General features: G+C 39.1%; 1 protein-coding gene across 2 annotated transcripts in view; it reads right to left on the reverse strand.

Annotated features, from left to right (window-relative positions):
* Window positions 1–24,156, reverse strand: part of mcf2l2 (MCF.2 cell line derived transforming sequence-like 2) — a 338,701-nt gene extending 314,545 nt beyond the window's left edge. Inside the window, exons 1-2 of one of the 2 annotated variants that reach the window (XM_063045673.1) lie at window positions 23,980–24,156; window positions 10,332–10,424 (exon numbers count right to left, since the gene is read on the reverse strand). In XM_063045673.1, coding sequence (XP_062901743.1) covers window positions 10,332–10,424; window positions 23,980–24,058 — 172 coding nt within the window. In that variant the 5' untranslated portion in view covers window positions 24,059–24,156. The remainder of the gene's footprint in view (window positions 1–10,331; window positions 10,425–23,979) is intronic. The other variant, XM_063045674.1, reaches the window with a different exon arrangement.
* Window positions 24,157–24,380: the final 224 nt, after the last annotated feature.

The following is a 24,380-nucleotide window of genomic DNA, read 5'->3' on the forward strand; positions in this document are numbered from 1 at the left end:
CAGACCTGAATTCCTCAAAGATTTACTAACACATCTAAACAGTAAGCTTAGAATTCAACTGACTTGAAAGATATTGTAAGAACAAGGCCAAAATTGCAATAGCAACCATCTTTCAAAACTAGAATCCAAAAAGATAACTAAATAACATTCCTTTACTAGTTTTTCATGTAATCTAAAATGTATTCAATGTTTGTTAATAGATAATAATTGGTCAGTAACCCAGCAGAGGGGCTGTGGCTTCACATTCATCAAATTGATAGTGTCTCACTTGCTGCCCTTGGATTGTCCTGATGTAATGTGGCTTTTGAACATTCCACAAGTGTGCTTGATTTCGGAGCATAAGGAGGCCTGTTGTTACAAGGCCTATTGGTTAATAGCAGCATTTTTGAAACGTGCAATCTGCAATTCAACCAAGAAAAAAATGGGGAGTCAGAGAATGTAGTTGAAGCAAAAATGCTGCAGACGTTGAAACTCTGAAATGAAAACATGAATTTGATGAAATATTCCACAGATCCTTGGAGACAGAAATGAAGCTAACGTTGAAGGCCAAACTTCAGAGAATCCTGTCAGTTTCAGCTGATTGGACGCACAACCGATTTTAAGCTGATGCACCTACCTTCATTATTTGCCCAAGGTCTGGTTTTACTCATTAACAGATGGCTTGCTGCCTAACTGCTACACAAAAGCTGTGAGCAATGCTGATTAACAATCTGTCTATGGTGTTTTCCAGCTAATTTTGCTATAACCAGTCAGTCATCGGAATCAACAAACAGATCAGCACAAAATGTAAGGTTCCCTTACTATTAACAGGATTTTGTCAGAAGAGAATTAAAATGAGGATAGCATTTGGGAGAGAGGCTGAGCCACAATCTTAGCCTATGGTGGAGCAGGTTTAATGGACAGCGCCATCCGTATCAGCCAAGTCTGCTCTTAACGCAACAACAGGAACATGGCTGTTTTGTTTTTACGTCCTCTACTTCCTCAGGACTCTGCAGAGTTTTGGCATGTCATGTTCAACCTTGGCAAACTTCTGTAGTGGAAAGTGTGCTAGCTGACTACATCACAGGCTGGCATGGGAACACCAATGCCTTTGAGCTAGAAGTCCTACAAAAGGCAGTGAATTCAGCCAAGTACACCATGGGAAAATCCCTCCCAACCATTGGGCACATCTACATGAATTGTTGCCATAGAAAAGCAGCATCAATCATCAAAGATCCTCACCACTCAGGCCATGCTCTTTTCTCACTGCTGTCAGCAGGGAGAAGGTACAGGACTCACACCACTATGTTCAATAACAGTTACTACCCCTCAACCATCAGGCTCTTGAACAAAAGGGGATAATTACACTCATTTAAGAATGCTTATCTTGTTATTACAAGCTCATTATTTATTGCAATTTATTTATATTTGCATAGTTTATTGTCCATTGATCCTGTTTACAGTTACTGTTCTATAGATTTACTAAGTATGCCCTCAGAAAAAGGAGCTCAGGGTTGTATGTGGTGACATGTATGTACTCTGATAATAAACTTTATTTTGACTTTGAGATATGTGTACTGCTAAGTAGGCTGCTTTGCTAATGTGTACTGTTAAACTGAATCATTTTAAAGAATATTGGGTCAGGCATTTATAGCGAGGTACAAAGCAGTTCAGCTAAAAAAGGATAATTCATCTGAGGGACAATGATGAATCAGTCAGTATTCACAACATTAAGTTAGGGTCTGGTCTCTGAAATTAACACTCTGGAGAAAGTCAGCCTCATCCATCTCCTTGCTACTGAAATATGATAAACTTGATATTCATAAGTCTGAAATTACTATAACCCTCAAGATACATTTCCTTAGTCTATTAGACAATAGAAATGTCTAACCAAATCATATTGTGCAGGTTTAATTTTATTAAATTGCCCTCCACCGAGACAGATATGCCCAAATCCCTGATAATATGCTGTTAGGAAGCATAACTGACAGAACTGTAACTTCATGGATAGCCCTACTTTTCCTGTCTGTGTGCAGCACCCTGGTTGATGACCTCCTGCTAAATATGGTTGACAGATGAACACCCATCTGGGAAAACCTGTAGCAGGTGCAAAACAGATGGGTCTTAATGGGTCAGACAGACAGTCGAGATATGGAGCACTTCTCAAAATGGTACTGAGTTTCCAAAAGCTTTTTGCATACATAATGATTAGAGGCTGTTATTTTCAAACCAATTTTTCAGTTATTTTCTCTTTGTCCTAAGTGACAGTAATGCATAAGCAATTTCTCATCCACATTATTCATACATCAAAAGAATTATATTGATTCTAAAAATGATTTGAAATGTCCCAAGTTCCTACATAAATCCACAATTTTTTTAAAAAATCTTTGCGAATACATTTTTAAGTATCACATAAAGATCCCTTAGAATGCCATAGACAGAAAGCTGCAGGAGAGGTCATTCTTCATGAATAGCAGTGGTTATGGAAATCATGATTAATCAGCTGCAGTTTTTACTCACAATGCTGTTACAACTGTAAAGCAAAAGCTGTTTATACCAGAAATGAGTTTATTTATTATTGTTTATTTAGAGATAGAGATAGAGATACAGCATGGTAACAGGACTTTCTGGTCCAAAGGGCCCACACCGCCTAATTACACCCCGTGAACAATTAACCTACCAACCACCATGTCTTTGGACTATGGGAGGAAACCAGAGCACCCGGAGGAAACCCACGCAGACACAGGGAGAACGTACAGCGAGATTGAACCTGGTCACTGCTGCTGTAATAGTGTGAAGCCAATTGCTACACGACTCTGCCATCCCCAAATACCTTACACTGAAGGCTCGAGAATTCAACTCATTTATTTTGGAGTCAAAAAAAACTGAAAAACAGACAAATTCTCTGAAATTTAGGAAATGCCATTTTATTCAGCTCAGAGACCTATGCTGAGATATTCTTGGCAATTTCCTGCAGCTGTCTTGACAAAGCAAAGCCAGGATTCTGCACAGAGAAATGTGAAGGACCTCCTCTGGTAGAGAACTGGCAGTTACCTTGCAAGGAGGATTTAGTGTACTCCTATAATTTGTTACTTGCCTTGCATCTAAGCCACACAATAGGGAAACAAGAGACTGCAAATGCTTGAAACTGGAGCACAGTAAATCAGGTAACCTTCAAAGTGCTATTTTTCCCCCCATAATGGACCGTAAGAAATAAAAGCAGGTGGCTGCTTGGCTCTCGTGCCTGGTCCACCGTTCAATAAAATCACTGCAGTACCTCAGTGCTCATTTCTTTTCCTTATCCCATACCCCTTACTGGAAGTAATACCAAAAAAAACACTACCTACAAGAAGCAAATACAACAATCTGCCCTGCAATTTTGCAATAAATGCAACAATTAGAATTAGATTAATCCTCTAACAGTAAGTCAGAGGTAAGAGCCATAAACTTCAAGTCCAGAAGAAACTTAACATAGTGGTTAGCACAGTGCTTTGCAGTACAGGAGATCCGGATTCAATTCCCGCCACTGAAAGGAGTTTTGCATTCTCCCAGTGACTGCGTGGGTTTCCTCCGGGTGCTCCAGTTTCCTCCCACAGTCCAAAGGTGTACCAGGTAGTAGGTTAATTGGTCATTGTAAATTGTCCCATGATTGGATGAGGATTAAATTGTGGAATTGCTGGGCAGCACGACTCGTAGGACCAGAAGGGCCTACTCTGCTTCTCAATAAATAAATAAGAAACATAGAAACACAAATCTACAGCACATCACAGGCCCTTCGGCCCACAATGTTGTGCTGAACATGCAACCTACTCTAGAAACTGCCTAGAATTTCCCTACCGCATAGCCCTGTACTTTCCTAAGCTCTATGTACCTATCTAAGAGTCTCTTAAAAGACCCTATTGTATCCACTTCCACCACCATCACTGGCAGTACATTCCAAGGATCTACCACTGTGTGTGAAAAAACTTACCTCTGACATCCCCCTCTGTACCTACTTCCAAGCACTTTAAAACTATACCCCCTCATGTCAGCCATTTCAGCCCTGGAAAAAAGCCTCTGGCTATCCACACAATCAATGCCTCTCATCATCTTATACACCTTTATCAGGTCACCTCTCATCCTCTACCACTCCAAGGAAAATAGGACAAGCTCACACAACCTATTCTCATAAGACATGCTCTCCAATTCAGGCAACATCCTTGTAAATCTTCTCTGCACTCTCTCAATAGTATCCACATCCTTCCTTTAATGAGGTGACTAGTTATGAACACAGTACTCCAAGTGGGGTCTAACTAAGGTCTTATATAGCTGTAACATTACTTCACAGCTCTTGAACTCAATCCCACTGTTGATGAATGCCAACACACTATATGCCTCTCAACAACACTAACAACCTGCCCAGCAGCTTTGAAACTATGTCCAAGATCTCGCTGATCCTCCACGCTGCCCAGAGACTTACCATTTATATTTTGTCTGTCTTCAAATTTAACCTACTGAAATGAACCACTTCACACTTACTTACACACACACACACTTCCCCCGCCATCCGAAGGTAGAGCATTCCTATGAAACAGTTCGTAAGCCGAAATGGAATAAAGCGAAGAAGCAATTACCATTAATTTATATGGAAAAAATTTGAGCGTTCCCAACCCAAAAAATAACCTACCAAATAGCACAGAAAACCTAAAGTAACACTAACGTATAGTAAAAGCAGGAATGATATGATAAATACACAGCCTATATAAAGTAGAAATAATGTATGTACAATGTAGTTTCACTTATCAGAATCGGGAAGATTTAGCCAAAACCGGTTTATAGAAAAAATGTCAGCACACACACACATGCACACACACCTGGCCGCGCAAGGCTTCACGGTCATTGTAGTCTTTCTCGGGGTAAACACAAGTTTAAAGCGGGCGCTTTTTTCGTAAAAGTGAAAATCCTCTTCGGATTTCTTTCGGTTAGCAAAAACAGGTACTAATGTAGGTCTTTCATAAAAGCGAAGTGGCGTAAAGCGAACTTTCGTAAAGCTGGGGATACCTGTATTTAAAAAAAAAATCACTAAGAGGAAGGGTCCCAGAACAGATCCCTGTGAAACACCACTAGTTAAAGTCCTCCATGCAGAATATGACCTGTCTACAACCACCCTTTGCCTTCTGTGGGCAAGCCAATTCTGGATCCAGAAAGCAAGGTCTCCTTGGATCCCATGCCTCCTTACTTTCTGAATGAGCCTTGCAATGGGAACCTTATCAAATGCCTTACTTAAATCTATATACACTACCTCCACTGCTGTACCTTAAGCAATCTGTTTTGTTACATCCTCAAAGAATTCAGACAGGTTTGTAAGGCATGACCTGCCTTTGACAAAGTCATGCTGACTATCCCTTATCAGATTATGACTCTCTAAATGCTCCATAAATCCTGCCTTTCAGGATCTTCACCAACAACTTGCCCACTGCTCAAGTAAGACTCACTGGTCTATAATTTCCTGGGTACTTAACACATTATAACACAGTAGTGCTAGAAAGTTTGTGAACCATGTAGAATTTTTCTGTTTCTGCACAAATATGACCTAACGTGATCATAACTTCACGTAAGTCCTAAAGTTAAAAACGCAATTAAATAAATAACACAAAAAATTATACTTGTTTATTTATTGAGAAAAATCATCCAACAAATTTGTATAATATTGGAAAAAGTATGTGCACCTCTGGGGTAATGCCTTCTACAACAGCTATTTTGGAGTCAAGTGTTCCAATCAATGAGATGAGATTGGAGGTGGGATTGTAGAGGTGCCCTGCCCCACAAAAAAGACAAACAAAGTCAGGTTACTGACAGGGCCTGATCTTCTCAAGAAAGATCTGTTTATGTGCACTATGCCTCAATCAGAACAACTTTCAGAAGATCTTAGGCAAGAAATGTAGAGACGCATGAAGCTGGAAAAGGCTACAAAAGCATTTCTAAAGATGGGAGTGGAAATCAGTCCACAGTAAGAGAAATTGTCCACAAATGAGGAAACTCAGTGCTATTGGTACACTCCCTAGGGTGGGCATCCTGGAAAGATCTCACCAAGAGCACAACATGCAATGCTGAAGGTGGTGAAAATGAACCTAAAGACCTGCAGAAATCTCTAGAACTTGCTAAGGTCTCTGTTCACATGTCTGCAATAAGAAAAACACTGAACAAGAATGGTGTTCATGGAAGGACACCACAGAGGAAATCACTGCTCTCAAAAAAGAAACATTGCTGCAAGTCTCAAGTTTGCAAAAGACCACCTGGATGTTCTACAGTGCTTCAGGAACAATGATCTGTGGACAGATGAGACAAAAATCGAACTTTTTGGCAGAAATGCACATTGCTATGTTTGGAGAAAAAAAAGGCGCTGTGCACCAACACCAAAACCTCATCCCAACTGTGAAGCATGGTGGAGGGAGTATCATGATTTGGGGCTGCTTTGCTGCCTCAGGGCATGGAACAGCTTGCAATCGTCAAGGGAACAATGAATTCAAAATTGTATCAAGACATTTTACAAGAGAATGCCAGGGTTGTAATCCATCATGTGAGGTTCAATAGAAGCCGGATAATGCAACAAAACAATGATGCAAAGACCAGAGTAAATCAACAGCAGAATGGTTTTTAAAGAAGAAAATTCATGTTTTAGAATGGCCAAGTCAAAGTCCTGACCTTAATCCTGTAGAAATGTTGTGGCAGGACCCAAAGCAAGCAGTTCATGCAAGGAAGCCCACCAACATCCCAGAGACGAGGCAGTTTGGTAAGGAGGAATGGCCTAAACTTCCTCCAAGCCGATGTACATGACTGATCAATAGTTACCGGAAACATTTGGTTGAAGTCACTGCTGTACAAGGGGGTCACACCAGTTACTGAAAGCAAAGGTTCAAATACTTTTTCCAACAAACACATGTAACAATGGATCATTTTTTTCAATGAAAAAAGTATGACATTCTTAGTGTTATTCATTTAATTACATTCTTGTAATCTAGTTTTAGGACTTGCATGAAGATTTTAATCACATTTTAGGTCATATTCATGTATAAATAGAGAAAATTCTGCAGGATTCACAAACTTTCTAGCACTACTGTATTTGCTGCAGGACAAAGATTACATAATCTTTACTGCCACATTATTACAAACATCTACATGTCTATTTTTTTTTATGTACTTAAATACTCATAGTTAAGACTAATACTATCCTACTGTTCAGGCTTTAGGAAAAAATCTCAAGAAAACCAGCCAGAGTATATTTACCGCAGCTTACTCTACACATTCATTCAGCACTCAATTCCCCGAGTTGCCCCAAACATTTTGGCATCACGGTCCTAATCAAAGTCGGCACCTTGCCGCTGCAGTCCTGCTGCCATTTTGGCATCACGGTTCTAAATACCTTCCTTAATTAAAAATGGTTAAAAATAGCCAGTACAGGGTCATTAAAAATGATCTCTAGAAATATTTAGCTGGTATAAATTGATACAGAATATTAATCAAAACATTAAAAATCTACCTTATTTTTTCCACCAAGATGGCAACCCCTATCATTTGAGTACAGCTGGGGTAAAGCTACCATGCCTCCGTGCTGAGCCAATTTTGGAATTTTGGTCAACAAATGTGAAGAAATGGTAAACTCACTTGTTATGTTGTAGCTCAGCCCAAAAAGAAATTCTTTCCTCATGGTGTATTAACTAGTGTATTTAGGAGTGAATTCAATTTAAAATTTCACATTCAATAAGTGTGAAACTCAGCCATCAACATTTGTTTCATCTTTAGATTGTATTCAAGCAACCTGTTAAGAAATGATTATTTATCTCCCCATATCTCAGGGACACATAAATGTTCACAACAATGGCCAGATTATGGAAATAATTAGTTTATTTGAAATATCCAGGTCTGAGTATAGGAACAGAGAGCAGAGTGCTGGTTGTTTACTATTTTTCAGCAACTGTTGAATTCTGATATTAAAAAAGTAACAAATTTGGCCCTGATTTACTTGGATTACAACATGTGATACAAATATTGTAACACTTATTGTAAACATCGGGGAACACAGACCAAAACAGTCAAGCCTATTTGTGATTCAGTTGTTCGGATGCACTATTTACAAGTCACAGGTGAAAATTATTTTCTTCATTTTGCTGTTTTCTAGTGTTCAGTGTGCTGTAATTACACAGCATGATTCAAAATCTTACTGCGACTCAGATATTAATTTGTTATTTTAAATTAACTGTGATAAATATTGTGAAAGGCATCCTTGGTTCCAAAGCTCAGAGTTTCTGTGTTAAAGACCATCAAAGACAGTGCTACTATTCTGATACGATGTTAACTTTTTAGTCATGACCAAGTGATAGATAATCATCTTGGTAGAGTTTTTTTTTTGTTTTGAGTCTTTATTCCTTTCCAAATAGCCCAAAATATAATGCAGTGGTCACAACTTTGTACAAATACAAAACAAAACTGTAGATGCTGGGAGTCTTACACAAGACTCATTACCCAGAAAACCTTTCACACAATCCATGCAGCTGAAAACTGGCGCACTTCTGAGCATACCAACAGTGTGCCCAAATCCGTTGGGAGATTTCCATAAATATGTCAAGAGTGTTGTTCCTTTTCACACCTTGTGGCACAATGAGCAGCATTTTTTGCCACTTCCTTAGCATTTTGTTCTTTTTAAGAATCAGCTCGACACCCTACCCAGCATGGATGAAACGCGTGCAAGGGACCAGCCAGATTCGAACCCAGGACTATTCACTTCGAAGTCCTGTGCTGATGCCATTACACAACTGGCATGTCAAGAGTAGCGTCCCAAACTTATCTCCAGCACGGCCTGAAGCAGATGGCTGTTCTACGAGTACATTTCACTAATGCCACATGTTCGTCCAACATTCTAAAAGGCCAATGCTCAGGCTATATTCCTTGAAGCCTATGGCTTCATGTGGCTTGTAACCTAGCCTCACGAGTGAGTGTCACATCACTCTCAACTTTCTAACTTCAAGACCATTCCAAGGCTATAGTGATCTATGCCACATCAACAGTTTTTACTTGCTGTAGACACTTCCTTACTCTCGTGGGATAATGTTTTTTCTGATGGGGGGTGGGAGAAATCTCTGCTTGGCACGCGAGACTTGTAGCTGTGAAGGAATCTCAGGTTCTGGGATTGGTGGTTGTTGAAGTTGACTCTGCGACAGCAGGAAATTGATCTGAAAGCTCAGGACATTCATTTTTTTCTTCTCCTTTTCTTGCTTTTCCTTCTGCATCTTCATTGATCCTTGCTTCTCTTCTGGTCCCGGCTTCTTTCTCTCTCTTCATCCCACTCTCAATCCCTTTCTCAGTCACGCTTCATTGCCTTATCGTCAGTTCTCTCACGATTTCTATCACGGTCTCAAATTCAGTCCTGAACCCACATCACGCTCTCGTTCCTGCCCTTTTTCTTGCTTGTGTTTCTTCTCTGTATCTCCCCTCTCCTTTCCAACTTGTCCTTCTCCTGGTTTCATGCGAGTTTCCTGCAAGCACTTATGTCATCCCCCTCTTTCTTTTTCTTCTATCTAGATGTGCATCTTGATCATGGGATGGTGCATTTAATTCTCTGTAGTATTATTTTATTAATCTTCCTAATGTTCCCTTTACAATCCAATCTCTCCTGTTGGTTTCCTCATCCACAACATCTGACAAATCCTGTTTTTGTGCATCCATTGACTCTTTTTGGCCTTCCATTCATCCAACTAGGCTTTGGTCTTTGCATCTTTTACAAGCAGCTGTTTCCCCCCCCCCCCCGCCACTTGAAGTTCATGCAATAACCTTAACGCATGCAAAAGTAGATTCTGGTTCTATATACTTACAAAAGCCGAGTGCTTGCAACTTTCCTGAAGCTCCTTAAACACTCTTCCATTTAAAACCAAGCCATATTTCATAAGTAACTGCCTGGTTTAACATATCAGAAGCTTCCTCAGATACATTGCCTACAAAAGCTGCTGGAGGCAGACCACAGATTTCATTACTTTCATGATTCCTCTGAGCAGCATGGTCCTTCCTTGGTCCAATATGCTTTCCTATCAGAGGCACAGAGGGTGACACCAACACTGGTTTGCTCTCTGTTGGGCAACAACTCATGGTATACAGCATGGAGAGAGTTGCAGCATCATCATCTTACCTAAATCACATTCACTTGGCTCCATTGCAGGGGATGTGGCATGTAAATGGATAAATCTGCAATCAGATTGTAGTTCTCTCAACCATTCATGTACCCACAATGCTGGCCCTCTGTTTGTAACCACATACAAGCCCAATGTGGTTTGTCAGTTGATGTATTTCACTCTTAGAAATGTTATTCCCACAGGAGTTACCTTTTGCCCTGTATAAGTTTTTAGCTGGATATCTGTAGGCTTCACTTAGTATCTCTGAAGTGCCAAGTTCATTTTGTGGAATGACAGAAATAGCTCAGTCAGAGTCCAACTCCATTTAATAAATTTACCATTTACTTCTAGTGATTTCCATATAGCTTGTCTATTAGGCCCCACCTCCCCCTTGTACCCCATCTGTTACTCATTTTTATGCACACATTCTTTCTCTCACTCTCCTTTTTCTCCCTCTGAATATACCTCTTGCCCATCCTCTGGGTCACCCCCCCCCCGTCTTTCTTCCCGGACCTCCTGTCCCATGATCCTCTCGTATCCCCTTTTGCCTATCACCTGTCCAGCTCTCGGCTCTATCCCTCCCCCTCCTGTCTTCTCCTATCATTTTGCATCTCCCCCTCCCCCTCCAGCTTTCAAATCCCTTACTCACTCTTCCTTCAGTTAGTCCTGATGAAGGGTCTCAGCCTGAAACGTCGACTGCGCCTCTTCCGATAGATGCTGCTTGGCCTGCTGCGTTCACCAGCAACTTTGATGTGTGTTGCTTGAATTTCCAGCATCTGCAGAATTCCTGTTGTTTGTAGCTTGTCTATTGTTAGTTTTCACATTGTAAATCTCAAGGCTACTCAGTCCAGTGTCAGTCTCACTGTTATCAGATTTTTCATCAACTGCATGAAGATTAGCACTTTTTAAAAACTACAACTATTTATCTTTTTCTTCTCCTGTGTAGTCCATTTATTTTTGTCTGCACCACATGTTCTTTGTATGTGCCCTAATTTGTTGCATTTTATGCAACTTTTGACATTAAACCTGCATTGGTCTGACGTATGTGAGCCCCTTCCACAACAGTAACACAATCCGTTTGGCCAGGCAGGTTTGTTTAGATGTTGCAACTTTATTCACGCTCACTTTCACTCCTGACTGCAACCCAATTGCATCTTGGTTTGCATTAATACAGATATTTCAACTGCTCTTTTAAAAGCAAGTTGTGCTTCAGTTAGGAGCCATTTTTGAATACTTTCTTGTAAGATTCCACAAACTAAATAAATCTCTCAGTGCATCATTAAGCCCATCACTAAACAGCCAATTTCTTTAATTCAACCAAATATGCTGAAATGGATTCCCTTCCTTTTGATTCCATTTGCGGAACACTAGGTTTCGTAATGGTTTTGGTTCTAAATGTTCCTGAAGTAATTTCACGATATCAGAACAGCTAATTTCAGCTGGTTTGGTTGGATCAATTAAACTTCTAAGCAAACTGTATGCCTTTAAACCCAATGCACTCAGCAAAACTGGCACTCACTTCTCATTGGCTATTTCATTTACTTCAAAGTACTGCTCAATTTGCTCAGCATACATGAACCAGTTATCAGTTGTGCAATCAAATGTGTCTTATCTTTCTGACATAGCCAGCTATTTCTGCACTTTTTTTTTTAAAAAGTTTATGATTATCACCTGGTACTCTCCATTTATGAACCTGTGAATATGTCTGTTTTTTGCCTTGATTTAACTCAACCATTTCTCTCTTGCAAAGAAAACATGGTGTATTTTTTAAAAATGCTAACATCTCACAGCACTTTTAACTGTTTGCTGTTATGTTTTGTAACTGAAACACAAAACTAATCAAAATAAATAAAACATGGTACCAGGAAACAATTTGTGTACATTTGTTTTTAACCTTAAAAGAAGTGTGCACTATTGACACAGTGGCAGGATAACACATACCATTTACATACGTCATACATACGACCATAATAAATTGTGTAAACAAGGTATGCTGAATCAGAAAATTTACATTATTCAAATGTTGCTGAAATACTAAATACAGTCATCCAAAGAACCTAGAACAAGTGATGTAGAAATATCTGACTTCGGATCATTATTTTTGAATGTTTTAAAATTACTTGTTTTTCCAAATCATTTAACGATTGGTTATTTCCTAATTGTCTTGATTAAAAATAACTTGAAGACACATGAAACTCATCTCCTAACTCAGACCAAGGACTCAACACCCCCTATGCTACCTGATCCTTAACTTCCTGACCCAGAAACTGCAATCAGCAAGGATAGACAATTATCCTCTCCACTGGTGCTCACAAGGCTGCATCCTCATCCTATTTTATTCCACGTACACTCATGACTGCATGGCCAGATTCCATGCTAACACCATCTAGGAGTTTGCAGGTGAGACTTCCAAGGTGAACCACAGTTCAAATAACAATGTGTCAGAGTACAAGGAGATAGAGCCTCATGAAATGGCATCATGACAAAAGTCTTTCACTCAATGTCAGCAAAGCAATAGAATTGGTTATTGACTTCAGGAAGTGGGAAGGTGCAGTGTTCATACTCCTATTTATATCAATAATGCTAAGGCCAAGAGGGCTGAAAGCTTCAGGTTCTTAGGAGTGAACATCACCAATTGTGTTTCCTCATCAAACCACATTGAAGGCATGGTCAAGAAAGCACACCCATGCCTCTACTTACCCAAGAGGCTAAAGAAACTTGACACATCCTCTTTGACACCCACAATTAGTTTTTTTTTTAAAATATAAATAAATCAATGCAACCACAGAAAGCATCCTATCCAGATGCATTACAGTTTTGTATGGCAAGGCTCTGCCCTTGACCTCAAGACACTGAAAAAGAGTTGTGGACACAGCTCAGCACATTACCGAAACCAACTGCCTCTCAATGGACATCGTCTAAACTTCTCACTGCCTCAGTAAAGCAGCCAATACAATTAAATAACCCCCACACCCTGGATGTTCTATCTTCTCTCCCTCCCATCTGGCAGAAGATATAAAAGCTTGAAAACACATACCACCAGCCTCGAGGACAACTTCTAACCCACTGTTATCAGGTTATTTCATGGTTCCCTAGTATGATAAAATGGAATCTTGACATCACAACTAACTTGTTATGAATTTGCACCTTGCTGCCTATCTACACCACACTTTCCCTGTAATTATAACACTTTATTCTGCACTCTTTTTGTTTTTTATTACCCCAATGTGCTGTTGTAATGAATTGATAAGTATTAACAGTGAGCAAGTTTTTCATATTACCTCAGTACATAATGACAATTATAAACCAATTACAAAATGTTTTGTTTGAAACACCATCATTGTACCCCTGAAATAAGTAAATTAATTTCGAAAATTTGACTCTTATGTCACTATTCAACTATGTAACAGATGCATTACGTCACCCTAGGGCCTTCCCCAAGAAAAATAAACCTGTTCCCTACATGTATTATTGCTAGATTATGAAAAAAAAACTGAGAATATTTTTTTCTTAGTATTTTCTATTCCAAATGTTTAGACTATCATACCAATAATTAAAATTAATTAAATCTTGATGCCGCATTTTCAGAGCACTATTGAAGAGCATAATCAATCACCTTATGTCCAATAACTTTAAAGTATTTGGAGAAATGATGGGACCACAATGGTGTTGCAGATATTGTTGAATTACCTTCAAAATATATGGAAATACCCTCAGAATTTGTGTAGGATTTAAGGACACAGCTGGTAACACTAGCCAGATAATTTCCACAGATTCACTCTTTGGAAGACTGAACTCACATCCGTGTCTGTGGGTTCAGGTGCATTGGAAAGTGTCAGGGTGGGTGGTGACATTCCAATCCCCTTTTATTTAAGAAGGTATATAGAATGGATTAGGCTCATCAATGATGCTGCCTGACCCTACTTTGTAGCCCATTATACCATATCACAACTGAGGGCTGATCTGGGACTTGATTTTGAATGTGCATTGCCTTTTGGCATCCCAGAGAGCTCAATCCTTGTGAAGGTCAGGGTTGTCTGATTCAAACACCTCAATGCCAGACTTCAGCAGGGAGTGGATCTCCCAGTTCATCCTGAGTGTCCAGTCTTCAACACATTTGCAGGTAAGGTCCGTGATGGTCGTGACACACTCGTCTAAGGTGGCTGCTGAGTCTTTGAATGTGGGCCAGTCGACCATCTCAAAAAAACTGCTGCATAGAAGCTCATCTATTTCCTCAGACCAGCATTGTGCAACTCTATGTACTGGATCATCAGTTATCTGAAACAGTTTCTGTTTTGTGTGCAGACAGGAAGAGCGGAATCTGATGTGGGCAGAGGGCTGACTCAGTAGGTATATTTGATAGTTGCATAGCAATAGTCAAGGGTAGTTGAACCCCAGTAAGGACAGGAGGCATGCTGGTACTTTTTTCGTAACACACTCTTGAAGATGGTCTCATTAAAGTCACTAGCAATGATGAAGGCGGCCAATCCTGTTTCAAGGCTGTTGACAATGGAATATACATCATTCACTAATGTAGGCTTCACGTCTTCCTGGGGTGGGATGTGCAGTGCCATCAGAATAGCTGAAGTGAAATCTCATGGCAGGTAGTATAGGCAACACTTCACCATTACATAATTCAAGCTGGGCGAGAAGGAACTCACCAAAACAGTTGTATCCAAGCACCACAATGAAGCAGGAAGCAGACTTTTTAAAACAATCTTATTTATACTAGTTGAGGAGAACACAAGTTGATACAGCAGATAAGAATGTATAATAGCACTTAGCTTTGTAAAATTTTCTACTGAAACAAAGAAATCACACTCATTCAATAGTTGGTCTGGGACAGCACTTTGATATTTTTCTTAAACAATAACACAAAGAATTTTACAGACTCGGAAAGGATGCAGGGAAGATTGCCAAGATTGAGGAATTTCAACAATAGGAAATTAGAAAGGCTGTGGTTGATCCCCTCACAGCAAAGAAGGCAAAGGAAAAAAATAATAGAAAGATTCTTAAATATAAAGGATTTGGTAGAGAAGGTCAGAGAAGTGGATTTCTACATCAAGTGGAAAGGAACCAGTGAATGGATGGAAATGTCAAAATCCTTAACAATTTAATAGAAAAGTACAAAATGTTTAGCCACATTTTGGGTATACTCATTTGGTCTGAATGCAATAATATTGAGGCATTACAACTGTGCCAGCTTTCTGAAAAGACACCGATTCCCATTTCCCCATCTTTTGCTATAGCTTTCTAAATGTTGCATTTCAATTAAGTTACCTATCATTTAAAAACAGTTGTAAATTCTGCAAGTTTATCAAACTTGCCTGGGTGCTGGTGCCAGCTGGGTATTAAACTGGCACCTGCAGCTCAAGCACACCAGTATCACAGGTAACACCGGAATGTACAGCAGTTGTTTTGTTTTGCAGGAGTCGACAGGGAGAGGAATGCCAGGTACTGAAGAAAGACTTTAGGTATTACTGTATTAGTTGGTGTTCCTAATGCAGGACTGTTTGGAGGGGATGCAGATCAAATGAGCTGCTAGAAGAGAAGGGATGAGGAGAAGGAAAGGTCATTAGTAACCGCATGTCTATTCATCTTGGGTGTTAAGGGAAAAATTCTCCTGTATGGAGCCCGGGTAAGAAGTTATGGGAGAAATGTGTATGCTTCCACAGTGAAGCCTACACTGAAATCTCCCTTACTGCAGCAGCCACAACCAAAAGTGCAGAATGGACCAGATGACTGGCATCTCAATTGCTATCTAGATGACCATAGCAATAAACTTTCATCCACCTGGCTTACTGCAAACTGGAGCTGAAGGTGTTTGCAATAACTCGCAGGTTGCCATATACAATTAAATGATATGAATGATGCTCTCAGATTTGGGTGGATTTTAGGGTTAGGGTAACAAGAAGTGACTGAAGCTCATGGTACATTTTAAGATCCAATCTCTTATACTAGCCCAGTGAGTCCATTGAACTTCTTTGTGACCTTGCATTAGGAACTTCAAATTTTGAATTCTGATATTGGCTTCCTGGTATTGGCTGCTCTCTCTGCCTTCTGAGAACAAACCTACAGAATTTACTGGTTTCTTATTAATGAAGGATATTTTTCTCTGTTCACGTCCTCTAAGACAAGACCCAACAATTTTAGAGACTGCTCCCTCCCTGCCTACACTGTTGTTTAATGATATTCAAATGAGAATGATTTGTAAAATGGCTGCCAGCATCTCCTCCTTTAAATAAAATACTGGTTAGCATTAAACTGAACAGACAAGCATCAGATGAGTCCAGCCAATCGCGATAATGGCCAGTTCAAGAAAGACATAATTACACAACAGAACAAATTGTACGAGCTGAACATTAATCATGTTAATTACCACAAATTACCATGCTTCTTGCATTCATTGGCATGGATTAATCACAAAATGCAATGTTGAATTTAGTTCCCTTCTCATCATCACATTCTGACAATCCATTCTAGGGCTTATGCTGAGAGCTAGATATTAAAACAATGTTTCATTTGCAGTTAGCAACAGTCCGAGAAAAAGCTAACGCTGAACCAAATAACCAAGCTCAGAAGACGTAGATTTATATTTTTAATTATGCTTTTTAAAAGATGAGAATTTGACCCAAGTGCAATTTACTTTAACACATAGAATGAATGTCTAAAGTTCCTGTGAAAAGAGAATTTTATTTTAGACCCAAGTCACATTATTGTAGGTACACCTGCAAAACAATTAGCAAAAGACACTCTCAGCTGGGAAGCAGTTCTTAGTCAGACGCACTATAAACTGCATTATCAAAATTTAGTTCAATGAAATCAATTGGAAACAGATTTCAGATTCAAAATTATTGCATGTTTAGTACAGCTGAGAACAAATCTCTTGGGATTAAGGGCAAAAAGTTCCTTATGGTCATAACATGTGTGAGAATTTTGTCCATCAACTGCACTCACCTCCACACATTAGATTTCAATAAATTCAAATTTCTGTGGCAAGTAAAACCAGCAGCTGCAAGTGTTTACCTTGCAATCAAAGATGACTTTCTTCCCTTTGCACTGTTCCCGATCTGTGTCCCTATACCAGACAGGAAATGAACAGCAAACCCTACATTTCTAATCATGTTTAAACAGTTAAATGTAAAAACTGATTTTCACCAATTCTGAAGATAAAGCTAGGAAATATTTCAAATATAAGATGTCAGCTGTATAATGAAACTTAACACAAATTGAAATGAAAAGTAATTGGCTTTAGTTTGCAATTTGAACTGTCTACTGGTCAGATTTGAAATGTAGATGTTTCTGTGTTTCCACCAGTTTAGCTTCTTGTTCTTTCTATCCAAGTTGACGACGTACCATTTCTTGTATTAACTGGTACCTACCAACCCATTCCACCACCCCGTCTATATCCTCCCCATTGTTCACCATGCTCCAAATTCTGTGCTTAGACAATTTTGCTCCATGCATCCACACAAATCCTTATTTTAAAGAGGCAGAAGGCCTCAAACCAACTGCTAGAGAATTCCATTCTTGTACTTGCCTCCATTACAAAAGCAAACTTCATTTCATTCTATATCCTTCAATTTTGTTGCAAATCTATTACACCACATCTTATCAAATACCCTTTGAAAGAGTATACTGTATATACTCATCATCTACATCTCTCTCATGGGTCCTCTGTCACCTCACTTTTGAAAACTATCAAGTTAATTAGGTATGATTTGTCATTAGCAATTCCATGCTGGCTTTCAATCTGCACAGCCAATTGACTGTCCCCAATTTCTGTTTCCAGAACTTCTCTTTCACTGAGACTGGTGTTATCCAACTGCTGGGTTTATAGCTAGATAATATTTTGAACAACTTTTTAAATCCTCAAACACCATCCCTTAATCTGTCGGCAGACTCCCTGAGTTTTTCTCTTTATTCAGCAACCTAGGATACATCCATTTGGATTAGGTGCGCTTCCTAATTCAGTTAATTTTTCTAGTATCCTCCCCTTATCAGTTTTCAGCCAATCCAGAATCTCAACCTCATTTTCTTTTACTAAAAGAATCCCACTGCTAAAGACCTGCTCTCTTATGTAGTCTGATCCGGTCAGATTCTCACAGCGTTGCCAACCTGTAACTACCTTGTGCTCATTTTCTGTGCTCTGGTTCATTTGCAGATGGTGGTAGCTTGACCCCTTTAAGATCTCTTGACTGTTGTAAATAGGATGGCAAGTCACTCAGTGCTTCAAGATAATAGAATTCCAATAGGCTACCATGTTGCCATAACCACATGAAGTAGGTAGGGGTATTGTGAATGACCACAGAGTATGCTACTCCAAAGTTCAAATGGAATACTTTAAGGATATGCCACCGAGTGGGAGCTCGTTCAACTATTACCCTTCCACTTTCTACATTTTTGAAAATCCAGGATCTTGGATGATAGAAGTGAAACTGAGAAGAGTGTTCTTTGACTGTTCCTCTGCACGTGACACGATGTGGCTCAACAATTTGTGTGTGGTCTCTAATATCTCCTTCTTACTACTGAAATATTGAAGGTGCACTTATGAATAGCACCGCTCAGAACATGAAGATTCATACTGTTAGACTCATGGTTTGTGTTATCACACACAGTTATAAAATCTATTACACTATAGTATTAAAAATGGAAAAAATTAAGCTTATTATCTACAACAGTCATTACTGATAAAACCCTGGGAAACTTGTGCTTGGTGAATAATGCCAACATTTTTCCAATAATTTCAGGGAGGTTTTGTGGCATTTTCCTGATATTCTGCCAACCATTCAAAGCAGGAACAATCACAAAACTGATTTGTGAGAGTTTTCTCACATGCGGGTGAACCAGAAAGTCAGACGACAACTGCCTCTAAAGTGAACTCTTGGCTCAGGAAAGAGTGTGGACCAATTTGTTCTTACAATGATCAGATGTTGAAGAATAGATTAGTGTGGGCAATGGATTCAAGTTATTTGTAGACGGCATCATTGGTAACCCCATTTTAACACCTTGCCGATCCACAATTGAAATAAACTACAACCATTTCAGATTGGCACAAAGGGTAGTTATAAAATAGGGCACCACAATTTATAGAGAGAGATTGATAGGTTCTTGGTTAGACAGGATATCAAAAGTTACAGGGACAAGGCAGGAGAATGGGGTTCAGAGGGATAATGGAATGGAGGAGCAGACTCAATGGGCCAAATGGCCTAATTCTGCCCCTAAATCTATATTTTTCAGTAAGAGGTTGGCAGCCTCTCAGCAGCCACATTCAGTGTTGTGAGGGAGAGTCGCAGCTATTACAGAATATTGAGCAGGATAGCTAGTTAGCTTCCCAACAGAACTACCAAGTCCTGCTTGTAATAATCACTAATATTGTACCATTATGATTCAGTATTAACCATTTGTCAGAACTGTAGTTAGAAATTCTTTCCTTTATTGCAGACATTCCACCCTGCAAAAACTCATTTCAGGGAGGTCTCAACGGGAAGTCTCAACCTCATAGCAGTCTGTGTCAATGAATTTGTTAATCTTGCAAGACATCAGATTCACAAGTGTTTTGTGAGACAGCTGACTTCTGAATTCTGTCTTAATGTGACGCACCATGCTGAATGCCCTTTCTACATCACAATTAGAATTTGGCAGCACCAAAAGCAGCTTCATCAACTGGCAGAGCTCTTTGAATCTCAACTGCCCTGTGCTCTTAGATTTTACTCTGGACAGCTTCCCTCAGAACTCATCAACTGGAAAACTTATGTAGTTTGGCACCAGTCCTTCAAGGTTAGTTCAGACACAATCCAGGACTCACCTCAGCATGTCTTTTACAGTCATTTAACCCACCATGGGCAATAGAAAAGTCACTGTTGCAAACAGTGCAGCGAGCAACACGGTCATTATTTTTGAACCTTATTAGGCAGGGGTACACTTTAGTGTAGTCTGGGGTGACGTACGTTTTTTTTTTGGAACACTCTGTCATGGCGCTGCAGGACACTAAACTGAACTGATGGACAATGAAAGAGAGACAGAGACAGAGACTGTAAAGCCCATCCACAGAGAAAACTGATAGGTCTACTTAGCACAAAGAGAGACCAATCAGGATGCTCTCTCTGTCACTCTTTCACTACGTCTCTCTCTCTCCCTCTCTCCCCACCCCCCCGCTCACTCTCAAAAAAAAAAAAAAAATCGATTTCTGGGATATTGTATATAATTTGCGAGCGTCAGGAAGCCGCTATAAATATGCGGGAGACTCCCAGAACTTCCAGGAGAGGTGGGATGTCTGTTAATGTCAGAGTCAGCTAGGTAGTGAAGGATGTGGTCCCTCTGTGCCCCAGAATCAAGGCTGGCAGGTATCTCACAGCTGCCTGAACTGAGTAACTGATAAAGATACTCATAGTGGGCCCCCCAAAGTAAAATTCATGCATCACCCCCCACTTCTCCAACATGAGAAACTAGCTTGAGTTTCAACAAATAAGGTAGAGTGAAAGCACGCAACAGAGTGAAATCACACTGATTTGATTTCTATCGCCAATAATTGCATGGACTAAATAATATGGCTAACGGGGCTGCATATTAATTTCTGAACAGAGCTCTCTTGACATTCAGGTCAGAGGAATATCCATGCTGCTCCTTAAACTTTATGCTCAAGCTGAAACTATTATAAGTATTACATTCAGTGGCCACTTTGTTAGATATCTCCTGTACCTAATAAAGTGGTCACCGAGTGTATGTTTGTGGTCTTCTACTGCTGTAGCCCATCCACTTCAAGGTTTGACGTGTTCTGCGCTCACACTACTGTTGTAATGTATGGTTTGTCTGAGTTACTGTCAGCTTGAACCAGTCTGGCCATTCTCCCCTGCCTTGTTAATGAGGGATGTCAATCTCACCCAGAGAACTTGTTTATCACACATTTCTCTGTAAACTATAGAGACTGCTGTGCATGAAAATCCTAGGAGATCAGCAGTTTCTTAGATACTAAAACCACCCCAATGTTTGCTCGGAACAACAACTAAACCTCTTGACCATTAACAAGTAGAAGCACAGGTGTACTTGGTAAAGTGGTCACCAAGTGTATATTCAGGCTAAAAGAAAATAATAATTCTGGAAATAGCAGCATCCAGTGTTCACTTAAAATCACCAAACTTTAATCTACGCTTTCATCTCCACACAATGCACAGCTTGAATTAATCGAACATTGCAAACATGCTCAAAAATCCCTCACTTATCTCATCAAATTTATCACTTTTTTTTAAAAACGTTTTAATTTTAAGGCAAGGTACTTGACAAATTCCTATAAAATTTGTACATAAAATTTAAAATATGTGAAGCATTTGTCAGGTTAAAAAAAAATTCAAGTGCAGTTTAAAAGTATAAACATAAATCATTTCTACCATGCATGACCAGTTACAACATCAAATAAGTTACCTGCAAAAATATGATTCAATCTTTCGGGCAGATTTTCATGCAGCTCATCTGCTCTTGATGAACCAGCAATGGTATTTGAAGAATACTTTGGTAAACATACTGTAGACCAACAATTGTCAGAACCCGGGTGGGAACACAAAGCAATATCTAACATTTCAGAATTTCTGGCTCTTTCATACTGAAAGAGCATTGTCATTGGTTTATATTAAACAGTTTCATTTGGCGGGGAAAAACTAATTTTGACAGGTCTAAAAGACTGAAATCTGTTATGATACTTATATTTTTCCCATTTTCTATACAAGCCATGTTTGTTTAGCACCTTAGTGTTAGTTTTGATTGCATCATTCAGCATGAAAAGTGCAGTAAAAGCCCTCTTCAACCAGCTGAGAAAGACGGATTTCAAAAATAATAAGAGAAATTGTAGTGTTGATATTTGGCTTTGCACTAGGGTAATATATTTGATAAAATATGCTGTGGCTAATTCAGTGAAAGGGGCTATACTGTTTTCTAGCATTTCCATTTTATATAAGATGCTCATTTATTTTGAATCATGTTTTTTTTTAAAATCAATGAGAAAGATTTTGTGTGTGTAAAAAAAATAGAAACACCCACCATGACACGGGCTATCAGAAAGTACATAACAAGTATGAGGCAATGGGAATAAAGGAGCTGACAAGATCATCATTTTAGTGATGCTGCTGATTCAGGGATGGGTGTTATTACTGTGAAAACTCTCCAGTTCCTCTTCAGAATGATCCATGTTCTTTTCACCTCATACAAAAGAATTTACAATAGCATTGTATACCTTCAGCACTACAATGAACTCCTAGCATAACATACGCACTTCAGTCTCTGGAGTGAAGTGTGAATACGAAACCTTCTGGCTCAAAGGTGAGGTTTTTAAACAATACGCCTCAGTGCTGTTGCAGAGGTGGTCACAGCTTCCTTCTAAAATGTCCTCTCAAACATTTTCTACCAATAATTTACTACTTGCTATAATCTGAAGAATATTGTGCCATTTTTCTCTCTTCTCACCTATTCACAGGAACCCAACTGCAAAATGAACAAAAAGCAGCAACTTGCATTATGGATGTGCAAGAGTAATTCCTTGTATGATAACACTCTATATTATCTCACTTAAACACTGAATATGCCCCCAAGTCAGTAACATACACAAGTCACCTATATGCCTATGATCTATGCGATGAAATTCCCCAGCTGAGACAGGATTTCATAACCCTGTTTTACTGTGGGCAAGCTACTAGATGATTTAATGATCAGTAAACTATTGGCGACCCTTTCAAACATCACGGCACTCTTAACATGTGTAGAAGTTGTCAACACAATCACAAATTAAATTTTAACCATGAGCTTCCCACACCGTAGACAAAAGGCACAAGGTACAGTTCATAAAAATAATTTCAGCAACAGATGGAAATTTATGGGAAGGTTGCATTATTAACTATTTCCTCTGATTATGTGTATGAACATATAATATTGCCTTTTTAATTTCTATTAGTGAACAGAGAAAATATACAAATTGTAACCAATGCTACTGACCATATTCCAATATTACAGCTCAAAGGACAGTGTAATAAGTGACTTTATCTCATATGACATCATTTGAATCCCCCAATGAGGTAATTGTCTTCTGGTTGTTAGCAACCATCTATTGTTTTGTTTCAGGAGACAAGAAAACTAACAGCTGAACTAATTAAGTGTTACCTTAATAAATAAAATTAAATGCAAACGTCTTTTTACTCAAAATCAGTATCATTTGAAGGACAAATGAATAAACACGAAACAATATTCCTTTAAAAATTCTTTATGTGCTTATTCATTATGGAAAAAAAAACTAGTAACCAGGACATATTTCTCCCTTAAAACCAATAATATAATGAACTACAAAATCAAAGCAAACAAAGATCAGATATCTAATCTCTCATCACATAGATGTTGCAACCATGATCTCACTCATAGGCATCAGTGTAACATTCATCTTTTATCTATTCTGTCCCTATGGTCCCTCTTGACTAAGTGCAGATTAGTAATGACACCAAAGCAGTTTTCTTTTCTAAATACTGTCCACTAACAACCGGGATTTGTGAACCTAATACCTCAGTCATAAATCTTTATTCTGTTAGCACAAGTTGCTTGAAATGGCAGGAAGTATTTCAATTATTAACCAGAAATTACTAACCAGAACGCTTTTTCCCCTCTGTGCTGCTATACCAGATTGATTGATTTTAAAAATTATTCCAACTACATTTAAATGTCTTGCGAATACTTCCCAATGTTCTTCCCTGCCTATAATTTCACAAATGTTGCAGAAATATTATTTTTCAGCCTATAGGTTTGAAATGCATTTATCTGTGATGCTCCTGCAGACACTTTGCCATAGAGCTAAATAAATTTAAACAATTCAATTGTTTCTTACCAACATGAGTAATGACATTGACCAGTCGCTGTGTGAGCTCTTGATGTGACATTTCTTCTTCCCTTAGACAGAGGAGCATCTCAGTCCTCAGCTCCAAATCTACAGCTGCTCCGATGGAAGCGTCTCAAACACACAAAGGCAAGTGCCACTCCCAGCAGCAATATTCCATTCAAGATACAGGAGCTGATGCAGTTATTTTAGACAAGATTATTTTTTATATCTTCAATATATTCAATACATTCCTATTTTTAAAGAAAAAAATATAGGGTTAGGCCAAGGACACTTAGCATCTAGGTTTTTTTCTTGAAATGTGAGGACAAAGCACATGAAATTCTGCATTAAAGCCGCTTGCTGCTCATTTCTACTAACACTGAGTCAGGCTCAAGTAGCAAATCAGTGTG

Source organism: Mobula hypostoma, chromosome 4 (assembly GCF_963921235.1).
Source record: "Mobula hypostoma chromosome 4, sMobHyp1.1, whole genome shotgun sequence".
Classification (NCBI taxonomy): Eukaryota; Metazoa; Chordata; class Chondrichthyes; order Myliobatiformes; family Myliobatidae; genus Mobula; species Mobula hypostoma.